This window comes from Magallana gigas, chromosome 3, assembly GCF_963853765.1.
Source record: "Magallana gigas chromosome 3, xbMagGiga1.1, whole genome shotgun sequence".
In the NCBI taxonomy this organism is placed as follows: Eukaryota; Metazoa; Mollusca; class Bivalvia; order Ostreida; family Ostreidae; genus Magallana; species Magallana gigas.
The window spans coordinates 260,419-274,556 of record NC_088855.1 but is presented as its reverse complement, the minus strand read 5'-3'; the positions used below and the strand labels follow the sequence as shown (position 1 = coordinate 274,556).

Sequence of the window (14,138 nt, the reverse complement as noted above, 5' to 3'; positions counted from 1 at the left end):
GTAACTCATTGATTTAAATTTAATAAACTTTTCAGGGTTTAGCTCACCAGAGCTGGAAGCTCAAGTGAGCTTTTCTGATTACTTTTTGTTTGGCGTCCGTCTGTCCGTCCGTCCGTCCTTACGTAAACTCTTTACTTTTTCGACTTCTTCTCATGAATCACTTGGCCGATTTCAACCAAACTTGGCACAGAGCATTGAGTGGAGGAGATTCAAATTTGTTGACATGAAGGGCCACGCCCTCATTGAAGGGAGATAATTAGCAATTATATTGAAAAATAGTTGGAATTTTTCCAAAATATTCTCAAAAACTATTTGTCCATAAAAGCTGAAACTTGTGGTGTGGTATGGTAGATTCAAATTTGTTCAAATCATGAATCCTGTAAGTAGTGTGGGGCCACAATGAGCGATCACATTTTTACATACAAATAATAGAAAAAAATGAAAAATCTTCTCAAAAACCATTTGGCCAGAAGAGCTGCAAAATTAGTGGAAGCAAACTTAGTTGATGTATATTCAAGTTTGCTCAAATCATTATCCCTTGGGGTAAGGGGGGCGGCAAAATTTTGCATAGAAATATTTTGAGAAAATGTGTTCTTCTCAAAAACCATTTGGCTAAGAATGATGTGACATGTATGGAAGCATCCTCGGGAGGTGCATAGATTCAAGTTTGTTAAAATCATGACCCCCGGGGTAGGGTGAGGCCACAATAGAGGGGGGTCAATAAAAGCAAATTTTTGCTTTTTACTTTAAATGAGCCCTGGGGTAGGTTGGCGCCCACAATTGAGGGGGGGGGGGCATTTTCAATAGTAATATAAATTATAGAGAAAATCTTTTTAAAAATCTTCTTTAAAACCATTTGGCTGAAAAAGGTGCTTGCGTGGAAACTTCTTCAGGAAGGATGGATTCATTTGTTCAAATCATGATTCCTTGGGGAAGGACAAGGCCACAATGGGGCGTCAAATTTTTACATAGGAATATCGAAAGAAAAATCTTTTTAAAATTCTCCATCTCCAAAACCAATCAGCCAATAAAGCTGTTACTATAGCAAAAGCAACCTCATATAGTGTAGATTCAAGTTTGTCAAAATCATGTTCTTCAGGGGTAGGGTAGGGCCACATTAAGGGGTTCAATTTTACAGAGGATAACATTTAAATTATTTAAAAATAACTTCAATGATATGATGTATGGTATTGTATACAATAATCTTGACATAGTTGTTTCTTAATCGTTTAGACTATGGGCCCTGGACAATTCATGGGCCCTGCAAGGGGTTAAAAGTTTGATATAGGGATATATTTTAGTAAGATCTTGTGATATAACTTTGATATCGCCCTGATATTTTTAATATGACTTCATAAATCTGATTTTATTATGGCTTATGTCGCTGAGGTAAGCGATAAAGCCCATGGGTCTCTTGTTAAAAAAACGATATAGCTCCCGACAAAGTACCCTGATAATGCCATACGTTCGCATTTTCAACACAGTCTTTGAAATAGTTACATGCGTCTGCAAATCACATTCATAAAGTATGAAGAGGCAACAGGTTCGTGGTTGGCAATGTTTCGACACCGTGATATTAATCATTATTGGATGATATATATTGCCTCACGACCATGTTTAGAAAAGTAATCTAAAAAAAAAGATTTACAAATGTCCTCGGCATAACACTGAATGTTTGTGCTAGCATGCTATATACTTACAGAATTTAAAAAGTGTTTCATAGATATTCCCTATTCTATATGAAAAAGACGGAATATATGAAATAATAAGAAAAACTAGACGCTCGTTGCGAGCAACGAAAGGTCTTCCGTTTGAGTGCACTATAAAGTAGACTATAGGGATAGTTGTTCTTTTTTATCATTTCCTTACACTTCATCAAATTCCATTTAACCCTCTATTAAAATTTCAACAGACATATAATTATACTTAAATTATACTGTAAAAAGCCCCTATTATTGTGATTTTTGATGAAATAAAGATGGAAATAAAAAATATATATATATAAAATCGTAAATCTTTACACAATTTAGGAAGAACAAATATTCGACACTCGGGGACTGAACCTGGGTTGCCTGGGCACAAGTCCACCACTCTAACAACTGAGCTTCGCGAACTCTCTCTTCGGGTTTTTGGAGCCGAAAATCTCGTGAATGCTTGGATCGATTTGAAAACAAATTTCATACTCGGAAGTTTTGAGAGCGTCTCTATCGAATAAGAACGTAAAAAATCAAAGTAAAGAAAACTGGAAAATTAAGGTTTTTCATTTCCTTCCGGTGACGACCGGAAGTGACGGCCGACGTTTGGTTATGCGAGAGACACTGCGGCTAAAGACTCTTTGCCATCCCTGAAAATTTGAAATTTCTATCTACAACACTTTTGGAGAAAAATCGTGAACAAGCAAAAAGATAATATTATAAATATCTCGGGACCGGAAGTGACGACCAAAAAAATTGATCGATAAATTTCTCACAAATTTTGTGTTTAAAAAGATCTGAAAGTTCCATTAAAATCGCAGTCGAAGCGTTTTTGAGAAAACGTCAGAGAAAAAAAATGATAGGGGAAAAGAAACAAAGCAATAACAACAAGCATTCTGAGAGTATTGCATAAGCAATACACGTCCCCTACCGGTTTGTAGAAATTTGTGAAAACAATATATCATTCTTATCGTCTTCTGTACCCCGAATCAACAGACCAACCCGATAACGAACCCAATTGTATTTATACAAAAAACCAAGTCGATTAAATTAACAACACAATGCTTGAAACTATTTTATAGAACTTATTTGTTTGTTAGAAACAATAAAAGGAATGGTCCAAGTAATGTACAATATTATTACTGACTACATACTTTCCTCGTTTATTCAATACACACCCAAACCCGATACCGAACTCGAACATTAAAAAATTGGAATATAAAAAATTAATTTTCTCGAAAATATGTCAACCAGACGCTACAAAAATGTAAACTTGATCTGTAGTTTGACATTTTGAAGCTGTTCAGCAAATTTCATGTTATTCCTCACATGCATAAAGAAAAAAAGCGTGGAAAACTGAAGTGGGACAGACAGACGGACGGACAGACGGACTGACGGACGCAGAGGAAAGCTATAGTCCCCTCCGGTGAAACCGGTAGGGGACTATTAAGGTCTTACATTGGAAATTAATAGCATGACAGGGACTTTGGGAAAAAAGGTACATAAAACAATTAAAAATATAAATGACTTTGAAGAGAACTCAGATAGCATGGCAAACTAAATTACCAATTACCCATCGTTGATAGAACGAGTTTACATTAATTTTAACAAACGTTAAGTAAAAAACCAACTTGCAGCTGACATCCCGACACAGCTGATAACATACACTAATATAACATCAAGCATAGACTATTTTCAAAATTCAAAATGCTCAGTTGGCAATTATCAACTCTTTCAGCAAAAGGACATTAATACAACACAACTGCAGTCTCGAACAATTTAAACCAAATGTGAAAATGGCATGCACCCCAGGTAATAAGTATCGTCGTCTTATTTTGAGAAAAATCTACATTATTCCTCATTGTTGATGGAAGTAATTGGACTAAATGACCACCGTATTTAAAAGCACCCTGCAGTTAACATTCCGGCGGCCCGATTATATTTGTCATTACATCTATCAAGTAAAGTTCAAAATTCGAAATGCTAACAAGATAATCAGTTCATTATTTTCTAATGTACAATACCACAAACCTGGACAATTCGTTGACATTTCAGAATAAAAGAGGCCCTGGTGGGCAGCATGCATCTTCTGGTCACCAGAATGACACACAGTTTGTTCTTTGTTGTTTTATCGCAAATCTAACTTGAGTGTACACGCTACGGCTGATGAAGCATTGCCTTGAGTGATGACACTTTCTAATCAGTGCGAATTTCAATTGCGATTGGCAACAAAGATTCTGATTGAGAACACGATGCTAACACGTGGGAAAAATGTCGAAAAAAACACCTTGTGAAGATGTACTCGCAAGTTAAAAAAATATATATTCAGATTTATTTTGAGAACAAACAGGGCGACATTTACGTACATGTGTACATAATTTAAGTCCCCCCCCCCCCCCCAAAAAAAAAAAAAAACCACGGAAAAAGTTCTCTTAAGGCAGGGACAAGCGCAGATAGATTGAACTTGTACTTCGCCCATCAAATGACGTTATAAGTTTATTGTGAAGAAATTCGTCAGAAACTGTTTAGTGAACAAATGTATTTTACGTTACCGTGTATAATGTATCATATTTGTGAAATGATCGATTGGGTTGAACAGACTGTTTTTCCTCACAAAAAGCTTGCTGCACAATGGAAAAATTCGGGTGGACACGCCGTGAAATCCACCATTAGACGTTTTACAGCATATATCTTCACTATATGTTCTGAAAAGCTCTTAAACATCGTCAGCAGCTTCGTAAAATGAGGAAATGTTTGGTTTGTTTATATACATGTAAAATATAAAAAATGGCGACTCAATCTGCACGTGAATTTTACAACCCAAGTTCGATTAGTGTGTTTGAAAGAAAATCAGCGGCAAGTAAGGCGTCAGCATCAGTGGTGAACATTGTCTGATGAATATTGTGGTACATGTAATAAAATTGAGGTTTAACCCATTAGTCCAAAGTTGAACACGTTTGTGTCGTACATTTCAAGTTTTGTGTATGTTTGAAATGAAAGCACATGCACACTTGTAAAAGTGTGTCATTGATCGGTTGAGTTAAATAAATACTGCCTCAGATTACATTGATGCGTTAAAAATGATTGAATTTCTCGGTGAAACATAATACTGAAAAATAAATTGGGGAACCCGTTTAAAAAAAAGTGTGTTTTGTTTACACCATAATAACAAGAGGCGATTGTTGTGAGAACGATTAGTCAATTATTGCAGTGATTTAGTTTTTGCAGTCCTGATACAGAGTTTTGAAACGACACTGCCAGCAGTTGGTGCATAAATTATCAACACCACGTAAGCAGGTTAGAGTGGACGGGCACTATTTCGAACGGCCAATGAAAATGCATGTTTTATAAACTGCAACTTACGATTCAAATTGTCAACCTGTTACACCCAATAGTGTCGTCACCCAACGCACCAGTCCATCGGTCGCAGCGTATACATCCATGTTGGATTTGCGATAACCAGTATATATATACTAATTTATTTTATATATATATATATATATATATATATATATATATATATATATATATATATATATATATATATATATATATATATATATAAACTAGTACCCTTTTATTGGTAACCGATACTTATCCAACATATACTAACCATGCGTATTTAGTTTAATTGAGAGGAGGGTGAATGATGGAAGGTTAATGATAATTAACCCGTTGCCTGAATATGTTCATGTTATAATTTCTATGTAACAATTTGAACAGAGAAATAATTACCTCTTAAAGGAAATAAGTATTAATACCCCAGAACGGAGGAAAATGATGACATTAAATGAGCCATGTATGTGAAAGGGCACCCTGCGGCTAGCATTCCCTCATTACATCTATCATCATATAGCAAATGTTTAAATTTCGAAATGCTAACTAGATATTTGTGATGTATGATTATATATAAAACCACAGACCTCGACAGTTTGTTGACATTCCGGAGTGAACATGGCAGTTAGCAACTTCCTTCTGGTACTGAGTCTCTCTTGTGTTGGCTTGACCTTCTCTGTCAGTATTATCCAAAACGAGGTATGATCAGATATTTTTTTCAAACTTGTGCATATATATCCCAGTTAAAATTAAAAAAAATTGTTTACCACAAATAACTGGTAATAATTATAACTGTATATATTTTCGGACCCTTTTTATGTTTGCCCTTGTAAACTTGCTAACGGTTTTGCTCCGTTTTGAAGTCGCCATGACACACTTAGACAGATACTCTAACAGTTATGTTAAAAAAAGTAAATTCATCCACTGACAATGGGGGAAACTGGGCGAATATTTCCGTGAATACAATATCATTTAAATATATTGGTCGTCAGATTTTACTTCGTGTACATGAAGTACAAATATATTCTTTTTTTTTTTTAATGAAGGTCCTTTGAAATAAATCACTCTTAAACCTAGTTAGGTTTTTCAAATTGAGCTATCATGAAATAACTGGCTACTTGTCTACCACATAAGCATCATTGTATTTCACTGAGTTACGTTATGTGTATTTCCACTGGGGCTTATAATACCCTTGCATCTCTCGTATTACGTTTCAAAAGCAGCAAAAATTATTAGATTTGAAAATTTTCGGCTCAAATGATAAGTATTCCGCGGAAAATTATACATTTTAGACCATGCCTTTATTTATAAAACACCATGCTTTTCTTTAGCTGCAATTTCTTTGATGAGACATGAATTCACAGAACTGATCCCGTGATTTTATTCCTCAGTTCCAAGATTTGAAGAATGGACAAGAAGAAATAAAAAAATTGTTAAAGGAGGTTTTATATCAGTTCAACAAAACAGAAAATACCACACAAACGCCGAAAAAATCTCTGGTAAGCATTGAGAGTAAACATGCGTTGGGAATCTAGCTTCATTTGAGAATAAAACCTAGTGTTAGCAAATCAAAAAGACAAATCTTTTTGTTATAATGTGAAAATATATAAAGAATGAATTCTAATAACGTGTTCAAATAATATTCAAAGGGGAATAACAAGGTAATTTTACACGGAATTGAAATATATTGGGTGAGAACTATTTATAATGCTACAAATTTATTGCATACCCGACCATAATATGTCCATGTTTAGTATTTTAAAAATGGCATTTTTCTATTTTGGGTAGAATTGGAGTCAGTTTGGAAGCACTTTGTTGTCCGTAAATAAGTTGACATTCAAGGATCAAGAAAAAGTTTTGGTGGAAGTGGAACTTTCACACACCCGGCAAACCGAGGTGGGGTGGATTGTGGACTCAACAATTATTGGAGGTAAACACTCTAAATGTTAATTAATGATATCCAAACAATTACCATTGGGGGTAAACACTAGATATGATAATTAATCATATCTAAACAATAATCATAGGAGGTAAACACTCTAGATGTTAATTAATCATATATAAACAATAATCATTTGGGGTAAACACTCTAAATGTTAATTAATCATATCTAAACAATAATCATAGGAGGTAAACACTCTAGATGTTAATTAATCATATCTAAACAATTATCATTAGGGGTAAAAATTCTAAATGTTAATTAATCATATCTTAACAATAATCATAGGAGGTAAACACTCTGGATGTTAATTAATCTTATCTAAACAATCATCTTTTGGGGTAAACACTTTTAATGTTAATTAATCATATCTAAACAATAATCATAGGAGGTAAACACTCTAGATGTTAATTAATCATATATAAACAATAATCATTTGAGGTACACATTCTAAATGTTAATTAATCATATCTAAACAATAATCATTTGAGGTAAACACTCTAAATCTTAATTAATCATATATAAACAATAATCAACACTTTAAATGTTAATTAATCATATCTAAACAATAATCATTGGGGGTAAATACTCTAAATGTTAATTAATCATATCTAAACAATCATCACTGGGGGTACACATTCTAAATGTTAATTAATCATATCTAAACAATAATCATAGGAGGTAAACACTCTAAATGTTAATTAATCGTATCTAAACAATAATCATTTGAGGTAAACACTCTAAATGTTAATTAATCATATCTAAACAATAATCATAGGAGGTAAATACTCTAAATGTTAATTCATCATATTTAAACAATAATCATTTTGAGGTAAACACTCTAAATTTTAATTAATCATATCTAAACAATAATCATTTGAAGTAAACACTCTAAATGTTAGTTAATCATATCTAAACAATTATCTTTTGGGGTAAACACTCTTTATGTTAATTAATCATATATAAACAATAATCATAGGAGGTAAACACTCTAGATGTTAATTAATCATATATAAACAATTATCATTGGGGGTAAACACTCTAAATGTTAATTAATCATATCTTAACAATAATCATTTGAGGTAAACACTCTAAATGTTAATTAATCATATCTTAACAATAATCATTGGAGGTAAACACTCTAAATGTTAATTAATCATATCTTAACAATAATCATTTGAGGAAAACACTCTAAATGTTAATTAATCATATCTAAACAATAATCATTGGGGGTAAACACTCTTAATTTTGATTAATCATAATAAATCTGATTAATTCAGGAGTAAAATAAAGAAATCATTTTTTATTTTGTTACTTAAAAACATAGATAAAAGTGGATAAACAATTTATTTTGTAAATAGAAAAACTGACTGAAATGTTTGCATTTTAGTGACACAGATAAAATTTTTAGCATGTTTTAATTTGCTTTTAAGACACACACACACACACACACACACACACACACACACACACACACACACACACACACACATATATATATATATATATATATATATATATATATATATATATATATGTTTTTAGTAGGCGATAATACAATAATCCATTTCTCTCAAATTTAATCCAGAGCGCTTTCGCCTGATCGGCTCTTTAGTGGATACACACACACACACACACATACACACACACACACACACACACACACATATATATACATATATATATATATATATATATATATATATATATATATATATATATATATATATATATATATATATATACTGGATTTATATGTAAAGTGACGTGAATGCATATTTCCGTTAATGGACTTCTAAATAGAAATAGCTCTGTGGGGCTATCTTTTCATTTTTTTGCGTCTAAAATAGTTTTATTCAGCCAAACATGGTAAAACACACCCTTTTATAATGTGGACACTAAGCGTGTCCAAATGGAAGGCTAGGTTGCTTTATTTTTATCTTTATTCTAGAATTTTTTGGATGAAAATAGTGTTCCAGTGCGAAAAACTAGTATTATCAAATTTATTCCATTAGCTTTCTTTTTTTTAATAATAAGTTTAAAAAATGCATATCCCCTAGGGTTCAGGAGTGGCTGCTAAAATAAGAATTTTAACATACATAATGTTAAGGAGGATGGACAGTAAATTAATTATAAGATAAACCTTTAATTTGTCGATTCAAAATTTGAATGGATTCCAGTTTCAGAGAAATACAAGCTAAAAATGGCTGCGGTGTTTTGCATTTAATTCAATGGTTTATTGACGTCACCATGTTGGCATACAATCAAAATGAAATCAAATGACAGACCAAAGAAAATTATGATATAAAGGCTACAGCATGCAAGACAGTTTTAAACAATTTTTCATAGTCCCTGGAACTGTTTTCTCTACATAAAACATTTATCCAGGTAGATACATAGACGTTTTGTAGTATAATAATCACATGGATTAACAATTTCTTTTATGGGATAAATACCACAATAAAATTTATCATTGAAAATATCACAATAATGAAATCGAAGATTGTCCTACACAGGACAGTAAAGTACAAAATGTTTTTCATTTTCGTCTAATAATTTACAAGCATAGCATACACGTTTTACATTTGAGATAATTGGTTGACAATATCTACCTGTTTTAATGAACAGTGAATGTGCACTAATTCTTAATCTTGTTAGCTGGGATCTTTCATGCTTTTTCTAGGAAAACTTTAATCTTGCAACTTGTACTCGTTAGTATTTAATATTTTACTGTAAAAATGAAGTTTTCCTGAGTTAGAGGATGAGATTTTGTTCAATTGCTCAAAGATCATATGAACAAAAAACTTATTTAACTTAAACCTCAAATCCTTATGAGAAATACCTAGAGATGTTAGTTTTTGTTGGAGATTAAAAATCTTGTTTTGCCATGAAGTATAACTCTTTTTCGAAGCTAACTCTCTATCATCCTTAAAAGCTGATACTAAAAGTGCATTATTATATGTTGTATTTGATTCCATATTTCTTAGTGTAATATAGTATTTAAACATGTTTTCATAACAAAAATAGTAAAGTGGATAAGAACCTAGTTCAGCATTGACTGCAAAATTTCACGCTTTTCTATGTACACCTAGAATATCTTTGAATATATGATTTTGAATTTCTTCAAACGGTGACATCTTGAGGATTTTATATTTAGTTTATAGTCTGAAATCCATATTTCAGATCCATATGTTATAATTGGTACAATCATTTAATGGTATAGTTTAAGTAATACATGAACTAAAAGGTTATTATTTCCAGGTATACTTGATTTTAGTTCATAATGTGCCTTTTTAGCTCGTTCTGAAAGTTGTTTAGAAGCAAACTTAAGTTTTCCATTTGATGTAAACGCTAGTCCTAAGTATTTATATTGATCTGTTATAGGTACAATATTATGCTTAAAATAAAGACCATACATATCTTTCACTGTTGTTTTTCTAGAGAAAATCATTGCATTGGTTTAATCCATATTAACTTGTAACTGCAAATCAGTACAATATTTTTCCAAAGCATTCAGACAATGTTGGAGCCCAGATGGAGATTCAGAAATTTATATTATTGCATTAAATAGACAAGCAGTATATAAAAATGGATGTCTTTTTTTTATATTGAGGGTATTCTACCGTTATACTTATGGTCGGAGTATTCTTATTCACTTAAGCATTAACTTGATGTTATGTCAGAATATTGTTAACGGCTTATTTACTTTTATGTTCACTTTTTTTAGCAAATGAATATAATTTCGGCACCACGAGCACAGGGAAGGAAAACAGTACCTTATATACAATTTGGTGTTCAACGTCTGTGGAGTTTCTTGAGCTGATATCACTAAGCACCGACAACTTTATCACCAGATATAATATCGATGTACATGTAAATGCACTAAACGCAAAAAAATATTATCAGAGTGTTTGTCAGGGAGCAATTGATGACATCAACAGCACCTCCGTTGCTGCCTATTTCCGCTGTTTACCGGAATTAGATTCGAAAGATTCCTGGTACCAAAGAATGGCGATTTATGCTAAATATGAAGAAGAAAATGAAATCATATTTAAATTTTTGGAAAGTGAGCCAAATCCATACGTTAACGTGACGTACGAGCGAAATTCAACTGCGACCGGAACAGTGGTATTTTCTAACCGAGCTTTAGAAAAATTTAAAACTTTTCTGTTTTTGGACAGCCAATTGACCTTGAACTTGAACGACGTGGTGAGATCCATAACGTATAGATATTTACAGGATATCAGTCCAGAAAAAACAAACGACGAATTTGGGTTCTTAGAAAGTATTCCAAATCAAGAACCTCTAGAAGGTGAAAGGGTAACAATATCTTGTGACGTTCTAGGAAGAAACAATCCTCCCGTTAGAGTTGAGAGAGATGGGATGACAATATCAGAAACAGGTGATGTTTACATTACCAGCAGTAGGTCCACACTTTGGACAACATCCTATGTAACATACCTTCACGCATCAAAAGAAATTGAGGGGAACTACACGTGCGTCGCAGACGGCAAGAGCAGAGAAGTGTTTCCATTATATAATATTGAATTAAAACCTAGAGTCAGATGGGATCTCATGTATGACGCCAACGTCACAGACGAGGTATGCTGTCTATTTACAGTATCTATTAGATTTTAATTGAACTTAACGTTATTCAGCAATTTGTTTTTGTTTGAAAATGATTTGTTACCAGGGACCTTGTGGCTTTTCTTACTCAGTAATTGTAAGCATCGAGTATCAAGGTTTCCTTTTAATGATTCATTAATGCATATTTAGATAACAATGTATACAATACCCACGTATTTTTATAATAACAAACGAATATATTTGCCATTATACGTAAAAGAAGCTGCCATTTTGAGGATCGATGGAAAACCACACAAAAACAGTCCTTTACAATTACCATTCCCCAACAGTCGGAAATTAATTGTAGAGTTCTTTTTTATTTAGAGCAAACATCTTGTGCTAGAAGGATCTGAAGGTCTGGATGTATCATGCTCCAATTTTGACAACGATACCGTTGTTGTTTTTGACAAAGGTCAACGGATGACTTTGACAAAAAGAACTGAACGGTTGGAGGTCTGGATCCCACGATCATCACAAGAGTTGGAACCTTACAGTATGTGGCACATCAGTTGTACGGCGACTGATAAAAATGGGGAAAATACTTTTGAATTGTATTTGTGAACCTAAATTTTGAAAATCCAGAAACATTTCAATAAAGTAAATGTGCATAATAATCATTTTCCTACTGTCGAATTTTTAAATATTTCTAACATTATCAACACAAGTGAGGATTCTGGACGTGGTTCCAAATAACAATACAGAGGTATATCATCGATCACATCTTGGTGTATTGCATTTGTTAGCTTCTTTGAGCTGGATGATTTATTGAAATATATGTAAAATAGATCAAATCAGCCTGAGCAAAAGTTACCCCTCTACCTCCAACGTAATAAACCATTCAATGACTAAACATAGTAGCTTCATGGAAACGTGTGGTCACTGATACTTGTTTCTGAGAATTTGTTTTGGACAGATGATTAAATAAACAATTATTAAAACGGATTTAAAAATACCAATCCGCTTTTACATTATGATGTATCACAGATAGTCTCAAATCAACGAATATTAACGAGAATCTATCAGTATTGACTTTTAAAACGCTATCATAAAAGCATTACTAGTAAATGAAAAATAGTATTTCATAACTTATCTTTATTTGGTAAATGACGCAAAGACTTGAAAAACGGTTAGTGTATTAATATGGTGGTTATTAAGTATCTGATTTTATTATGGCTTACGTTGCTGTGTTGAGCGATATGGCCCATGGGCCTCTTGATTTGGTTCAACCAGACAAAATGTGTAGAATCGTAGCCCCCAACAAAGTGCCCTAATATTGCCATACGTTTGTATTTTCTACACAGTCTATGAAATAGTTACATGTGTCTGCAAATCACATTCATAAAAGGCAATATACTTGTATGAAGAGGCAACATGTGCGTGGTTGGCAATGTTTGGACACCGTGATATTAATCATTATTAGGTGATATATATTGCCTCACGACCATGTTAAGAAAAGTAATCTCAAAAAAGATTTACAAATGTCATCGGCATAACACTGAATGTTTGTACTAGCATGCTATATACCTAGAAAATTTAGAAAGTGTTTCATAGATATTCTATGTGATAGTACCAAACATATTTCTATATGTATTTATTCGTTTTATCCATTTTATTATCCGTTTTTGTTAAACACAGTCTTAAATTTTAAATAACCGCCAGTTACACTGCGCAACTGGATTGAGTTGGCTGAGTAAAGTCTTTCGTATTTCATTGGTTCTCTAATTTCATTGGTCTTTCTTATTTTCATTATCCAATAAATTTAATTCTCTATTTGATATAAGTAACCGTTTAAACTAAGTAAAATTAGGCAGTATTTCATTTTCAACATCATTGGTCAATCAAGCGTGTATCTGCTGCATCTTGTGGTTTGTTAATATTATATTTACTTATATATTTCTTTACTACCATGTTAATGATTTGGGCATTTTATTTTAATTGCAAAGTTTATACTTTAGCGTATTTTTGCAGTTAAACTAGTCATAGTAATTTCTAAAACTTGTTTGTAAGTTCAAATGTAAAAATGTTACAAAACATGTTTTTATATTATAGATGAATACTGGAGTAACGGTAGCTTATTGTCAAAGACATATTAAATGTACATGTAAAACTCTATTTTATGTCTAATGTACTATTTCTTTGTTTATAGGTCAATGCTTTATTTATCTCCTTAGTAAATCGACTGAAATCACCATCTGCCTCCTTTCTGCTCGGTTACATCTATATGAAAGACGGAATGTATGAAATTGAAAAAAAATTATACCATGACAGGGAAAAAATGTACATAAAACACTTAAAAATATAAATGACTGAAAAGAACTGTTAAGTGAAAAACAAACCTGCAGCTGACATCCCGACACAGCTGATAACATCCAATATTACATCGTCAAGAATAGACTATTTTCAAAATTCAAAATGCTCAGTTGGCAATTATGAACTCTTTCAGCAAAATGGCATTAATACAACACAACTACAGTCTCGAACAATTTAAACCAAATGTGAAAATGGCACTCCAGGTAATAAGTATCGTCGTCTTATTTTGAGAA

The 14,138-nt window shown here is 32.5% G+C and overlaps 1 protein-coding gene across 1 annotated transcript; it reads left to right on the top strand.

Moving 5' to 3' along the window:
* Positions 1-5,569: 5,569 nt before the first annotated feature.
* Positions 5,570-12,236, top strand: LOC136269500 (uncharacterized). The gene is made up of 5 exons (XM_066077931.1): positions 5,570-5,729; positions 6,422-6,529; positions 6,819-6,960; positions 10,697-11,571; positions 11,920-12,236. Exons 1-5 carry the CDS (start codon positions 5,649-5,651, stop codon positions 12,154-12,156), a joined length of 1,443 nt encoding a protein of 480 aa, XP_065934003.1. The 5' UTR covers positions 5,570-5,648; the 3' UTR covers positions 12,157-12,236.
* Positions 12,237-14,138: the final 1,902 nt, after the last annotated feature.